Here is a 6,866-nt window from a genome sequence, read left to right on the forward strand (position 1 = left end):
TGTGTGTGTGTGTGTGTAATTTAATATCAATTGGCCTAATAAGGCCAAGAGGTGGAAGGCAACTTGGACCATAAGGGCCCAAGTAGGAAGCCCCCCCCCCTTCTTTATGGGGGCCCGAATTGGACAAGGGAAGGGAGTCCAACTCCCTCTCCCTAGGTCGGCGCCCCAAGGGGGACTTTCCCCCCTTGGTGGATGCCCTCTCCTCCTCCTCCAACCTATATATACTAGGGGATTTTGGGCTATTTGTGATACAAGTTTTGGAGCCTCCTCTAGTTGATCTAGTTCTAGTTCTAGTTGGTCCTAGTTGACTATTTGGTGCTAGTCCTAGCCACCTCTAATCCTCATAATTAGAACTCCTGTATGGTTCTAATCTCCTCCCTCTAATTCTCCGGCGACGATTAGCTCTGGATGATGAAGCGCTGCCGAATCGTGAAGACTGTATGCTTGCAACCAAGTAGAGAGGTCGTGCTTTCGGTCTTCAGTTCGAGGGATCGTTCGAGGGCGGTTTGCGGGATCGTCATCGATGTTCGAGGGACTCCAATTATGATCTACACCGACTCGTCTACTTCCTCTACACTCCGCAGTCAGTAACGATTGTTGATCCAAACCCTTTATGCATCTTCATATTGTTCCTTGGTGTTTGTAGGGAGATTTTTTTGTTTTTTATTACGTTTCCCAACAAAGGGCAGGTAGGGAGGTGGCACGGAGAGAGCGGTGCGTCGGGCGGCATCTGCGACGTCGACACCGTACCGGCATGGATCCTCGTAGACCGAGACCTCACGAAGACAGGGCTCGTGACCAGTCATTGACCGCCAAGGATACTACACGCGGCATCTGCGCCAGCTCGACGAGCAGTTCGCCAAAATTGGGAAGAAATGGTCGCTCAGCGACACCTCTGTCGCCACCGGCAGGGGCAAGGGCAGGCTCGCAGAGCAACACGAGTGACACCTCTACAAGCGCTAGGCGACGGTTGGGAAGGGCTGTCGCGCCCCATGCCCTTCCGCCACTGGAGGAACCACTCCAACAATGATGGCACAGACGCCGACCGATGTGCTGTTGAGCGGGCGAAATATCATCCGTTTTATATAGATTATATCGAACTTATGTCTGTTTGCATGAATTCCGTCATGTTTGCATGAATTATGTCCGAATTTATTTGTATTGCAGGGGAGGTTTGGGGCAGCGCTGGATGACCTACTCCCATATCACTATCCGCTGATGTGTCTGTGCAAAAAAAAATATGTCCGTCTTGGGGCCAGTGTTTGAGATGTCCTAAGGGCAGAGATCATCCAACCAAAGTCATCAAATGTCCACTCCTAACCTTTTCTTCTTGTACCCAGACTATTCAAAACAATCAAAGATAAAGAAAGCACAATTCTTAAGCAACTGAAAGATAAGTATTCCAAAGCAACAATAATTCAATTAAAATGTAACAATAAAAATATAAATTTCTGAAATAAAGTAGTTCAAGTTTGATTTCATCTCAGTCGGGCACACATTCTAGTGCATATAAAACACCCAAAATGCTCAATCAGAACATTTTGCAGCGGCTCATGAGTTTCTCAATGTGGAATTTGATGGTGTGTCTGGATAAAATCCTCAAATGTCACCGGATTCTGCTCCCGAAGTTTGGATAGGATCACCCATATTTTGAAAATGTAGACCATGGTGAACCCCATCACCCTCATCCCATAATCATATTGTGCATGATCACAAATCTGTCATCACCTCCCGCAATGTCTTTGGATCCCATAGTTTAGCAGGTCCACGAGTAACTGCAGAGCGGGCTTGGAGCACTTCAAATGCCCTCTCGGCATCCTTTCTAACATATTCTTGACTTTGGGCAAAGTGATATTTTTTTCTACCCATTGATTCAAAACAAAGATAGTACACAACCTTGCAAATAATGGAGACCACTGTAGCACGTTGATGTCATTGTAGACCCAGGCATGCCAAAGAAAGAGCGCCAAATCAATATGTCATGGGATGCAACTGCTTCGGGAGTGATGGTGGGCTTTTTGGAATGGCCTTGGTATTGCCCTTGTTCTGGATACCGCAGTTTTTTTATTCCCATCGCATGCAATTTAGGGATCCGGATATTCCTAGAAAACCCTCTTTCTTCTCCAATTGCCATGGGTCTTGCAGTGTCTGCAGGAGTTGGTTCTTTCAAGTACTTCGTCCAAACACCTTCAATACTACAGTATCAAATTTGACATCCAGAGGTACTCATCACACAAATTTTTGGACATGCCATAGGAAAGCATCCTCATTGCAGCACACAAAACTCAATGGTTCCAATGGCATCCTACTTCAGGGTGAAGTAATCATCATAGGCTCGGACACCACGGTAGATACGATCAAACACTTGTCGCCGCATTCGAAAACGAAGGCATAATAGGGCTTGAATAACGCAACAGGGGCAAAACAGCCGACGTCCAACAACAGATGCCCCCGTGCGTTATTCCGGTTCAACAGCTGATGTCCTTTTGTTGAACCCTTGTAGTTGAGAACATGCTCAGACGCACGCATCGCCCTTTCAAGAACCGCCCTCATCATGGTGTTTCCATTCTCATATACCTCCTCATCCGACAAAGACGACTCAGACCTTAAACAGCAACAGCTGCCGTGAAGCATTGCTTTTAGCTGCAGATCGTGATATCTTTTGAATATTCGTTCCGTGCTAGTACCTGCCTAGATAGTCATCAGGATCATGAAAGGTTTAGATGACTATGCGTAATAGTGACTACACGTCTCTAGAGAATAGAAACGTAACAAGACGGTGACACATTAAGATTCAAGAAACAGTTTCATCAGCACATAAAAATCCATGCACGGCATCCGAATAATCCAACAGTACAAATGTTACAGAAAAAAAAACATATCTTGTCTTTAAGACCAACTACATACGCTAGAGTCATCCAGTCAAGAGAAATCCCGCTTCCGCAATTGTATCAGCAGCAAAAGAACACAAATGCCAACGAAGAACAATACTCGGCCGCCTGGCCATTCAATAGTCATACCAAAACATTCAAGGAAACAAGCGGAGGTCCCCACCCCCCAACACTTCCAGCATTGTGGAACCAAGTGCTCACGCGTTATCAGCATAAGGGGACTCCTCACGCTGGGGTGGCTGCGCTGGGGACCTGCTATAGCTCCGTTCACGGGCAGGCGGTGGTGACTTGCTGATGCTTCTGGCGCGAGGAGGCGGTGGTGACCTGCTGATGCTTCGCGCACGGGCGGGCGGCGGTGACCTGCTGGTGCTTCGCCCACGGGCAGGCGGTGGAGACCTGCTGATGCTTCGCGCAAGGGCAGGCGGTGGAGACCTGCTGATACTCCGCGCCCGGGGAGGCGGTGGTGATCTGCTGTAACTTCGCTTCCTGGGAGACCGATCCCGTGGGCTGTAGCTCCTGAATCAGGTAAAGATAAATGCACTGAGCACACAGCTGCTAAAGTATTCGTAAGAGATCATACTAGTATGGCAAGGCAATTGTCAGTAATTTGTTCCATCTGTTAATGTACAAATGGTTCTTCACATTTTATGTTTCTGACCTATTGACAAAGCCAATGATTGTAGCAGACAAACCGAAAAGGGAAATATTAGACCACTTTACCGACACAGGAGTAAATGACATAGGACTTGGGTAAGAAAGTAAGAACCGGAAATTGAAGAATGGACTTCACATGTACTGAGAAATATTACTAGGTCAAAATTAGAACTTTCACAAACAATATCTCAGGAGATATTCTTCCTTTGTTCTTCAAGCCTATATATTTATAATTACAGATAACACATGTCCATGCCTAAAACATAATTTACTTGTGAGCGGAGGGCATACCTTCTGCCATAGCTTGGGCTCCTGCGGTATCTTGGGCTACGGCTACGGCTACGGCTGCGGTGCCTCGGGCTTCGGCTGCGGCGTCTTCCGCTACCCAGGCCCCCAGAACCAATCCGTAGGCGACATTCTCGTGCAAAGTGACCACTTTCACCACACTCATAGCACTTCATATCAGAACCTCCAGAGCGTTCACGTTCTCGGCCACGGCCACTACTAGATTTGGTTGACAGCTCAACTCTCCACCCATTCTTACCTATTAGCACATAATAATCAGCACGATTGTCATAATCACAAATTCATGAATGTTCAGACATACAGATGACTCCATAACAGCTAAAGCACAACAGAAGTCCAATCGCCAATAAAAAAATGTCTAATATGTTGCTGATCAAGTGGTCATCGTATGATGACATTGGAACTTGTTCAAATCTAAGAGACCTTAAAATAAAAAATAGAACTCGTAAATCTTAGCAGTTTTAGTTCAAACTGAGTTGAACATTTTATGATTTATAAGGTAGCTGTTTACCATGGTCATCCAAGTTTCTTTATTTTGAAGGAAATGCACATGATAATGCTTGCCAGTCTCAGTAAACAAAAGCAGTTATAGTGTAGTGTAGCCTAATTATCTTAGCCATCCGCAGTCATGCTATAGCCAATATGTGAGTGTGCTTGCTGACTGGATAGGACATATTAATACAAATTGCTACTCCCTCCGTTCCGAATTACTTGTCTTGGATTTGTCTAGATACAGATGTATCTAGACTCATTTTAGTGCTAGATACATCTGTATCTAGACAAATCTAAGACAAGTAATTCGGAACGGAGGGAGTACATGACTATATATACTGATCAGTTATTAGTTCCTGGTCATGGTCACAATTCACGGTTTTCAAGTACAGGGCTAATATATTTGCAGGTTTCTGTGCAAATACAGTTATTTTTTTTGGCATTTTCCTTTGATGGACAGGAGTTAAGCTCTGAAAAGGCAACAGAACGCATTATACATCAGACCATTCAATAAGAATCCCACAAGAACAGGCCTGAATTCACTAGACCAGCCAAAAAATGAGCTAGCTAGGACAAATAGACTACAAAAAATTTACTTGTCAGTTGTATGAGAATCTAGACAAGTGATAAGTGAACTTATCAGGATGAGGTTAAGGATCAATGAGCAACCACGAAATGATCCCGTTAATATTTTCTCAACTAGACTCATGAATCTACTAACTTATGGAGATAGTGAGACAGAATCAACATGAAAAAAATGATTATCATGTTACCATCCAATTCACGAATTGCATCCTTTGCGTCCCTGGTCTCATCAAAGTCAATGAAAGCAAATCCTGGTGGCTTTCTAGCAACCCACACACTGCAACGAAAAGAAGTCAAGTCAAAACCAATTGATCCCATTTCTGCACGCACAAAAACATATAGGAAGTAATTATTGTATGGAGATCAATATCATTCTTCACATCAAGCAACCAGCGGAACATCTTTGTTACCACAGTTGTTAACTTAAAATCATCCTAATCAACAGCAAGCCAGCAACTAATGAGAAAGCAGAAACAACATAACTCTTTGCCACGCAAATACAAGATCGACCAGTTTGATACATTCAGAAATACACCAATAACTTAGGGGAAAAGATGAGACATATAACCTTTTAAACAGTAGACAAGAAATTCAAAATAATGAGATACTCTTGACTGTTGAGTTCAAAAAGGTACAACTGAGCCATGCGTTAGTTTTCACATTAACTGTTGGTACTTCTAAGTGAAAAGGCATACACTGGCAGTCCAACATAATTATGCTGCATGTGCTTTAGAATTACTACGATGATACCATCATCTGCACCCACACATAACTTCACTTAATGTTGCCTCTACATCTCTTATATCCATTTCATACTTTTCTAACCTTCACTGTTTCATATTTGCCTATTAACTTGTACCACATTATATCTCTTTAGCATATGGCAATCCAAAATAAGCTATAGAAGACCTGTACATGCAAGCCCCGTTGAACTTAAATAAAAAATCACAAAATGCAGTAACATAAACTGTTATTATCAGGGAAATTTTACGATGTGACCGAAGAAACAAATTAAAAGCAAAACAAGCGACCAAGCAATGCAACTAAGATATAATTATGCATAAAAGCTTCTATTCCTCAAACAGAAAGCTGCATCATGTTCACCAAGAGATGGTCTCAACTCTGAATTTCACACGAATCATGCACTAAAATCAGGCTTGGCAAATAGCCAGCATACCAATATACTTGGCACGTATACTTTTAGCAGACGAGCTAGTTACCAGCTGAACATGAAATTTGAAAATACAACTTAGCATGTCTACAGGCAAGCACAGTAGTTATATCACACCAAACTCGTGAAAATAAGCCAAGGGTATGTACCGTACTGCTAGCTTCAGAATTGTTAAACAAAGTCACAGGCATCTCACCTCTTGAGAACCCCAAACACGCGGAACTCGTCCTCGATCTCGCGCGCAGTGGCGCGCGGATCCAGATTCCCCACGTAGACGCGAGCCATGACCGCAGCAGCGGACCTGCAAGAGGAAGAACGAAAAAATTCTTCAAAAAATGCTGACGAATCCATCACGAAGCACCTGCTAACCTCCACCCACAAATGGAAGGAAAAACGCCCCAAAAAAATGCTCGCGTTTCGGGGACGGAATGAAGCGCAAAGGCGAGGCACGCGGAACCGGAACCCGAAGATACCGGGGGCGGGGTCTGGGGGCGTACTTGCCTTCGCGGAAGCGCCTCCCTGGGGGGATTGGGGACTGGCGAATCGGGTGGCGAGCGCTTCGGAGGCGAGGAGGGGAGCGGCTCTAGGGTTTAAGTTTGAGCCGCCGCGGGCGGAAGAGGGGGATGGAGGGTTGGGAGGGAAGGTGTTTTTAGGCGAAAGGGTTGACGCCTCGGGGGGCAGGGGCATTTACGGAATTCTCGTTTACTGGGATTGGGATGTGGATTGGGGAAGAGGACGACGGACGCTTATGAGTTGCCTCGTGATTT

At 44.8% G+C, this 6,866-nt stretch overlaps 1 protein-coding gene across 2 annotated transcripts; it reads right to left on the reverse strand.

The window, feature by feature from the left end:
* Positions 1–2,793: 2,793 nt before the first annotated feature.
* Positions 2,794–6,764, reverse strand: LOC119322896 (serine/arginine-rich splicing factor RSZ23-like). Of its 2 annotated transcripts, none has more exons than XM_037596436.1 (5): positions 6,597–6,764; positions 6,296–6,400; positions 5,117–5,205; positions 3,837–4,089; positions 2,794–3,407 (listed from the first exon to the last, which is right to left on the reverse strand). In XM_037596436.1, the coding sequence occupies exons 2-5, from the start codon at positions 6,382–6,384 to the stop codon at positions 3,089–3,091; spliced, it is 750 nt and encodes a 249-aa protein (XP_037452333.1). In that variant the 5' UTR covers positions 6,385–6,400; positions 6,597–6,764; the 3' UTR covers positions 2,794–3,088. The 2 variants fall into 2 exon arrangements, with proteins under 2 accessions (XP_037452333.1, XP_037452331.1); XM_037596434.1 differs by having other exon boundaries at positions 6,601–6,763.
* Between the last annotated feature and the right edge of the window lie 102 nt (positions 6,765–6,866).

Source organism: Triticum dicoccoides, chromosome 6B (assembly GCF_002162155.2).
Source record: "Triticum dicoccoides isolate Atlit2015 ecotype Zavitan chromosome 6B, WEW_v2.0, whole genome shotgun sequence".
Lineage (NCBI taxonomy): Eukaryota > Viridiplantae > Streptophyta > Magnoliopsida > Poales > Poaceae > Triticum > Triticum dicoccoides.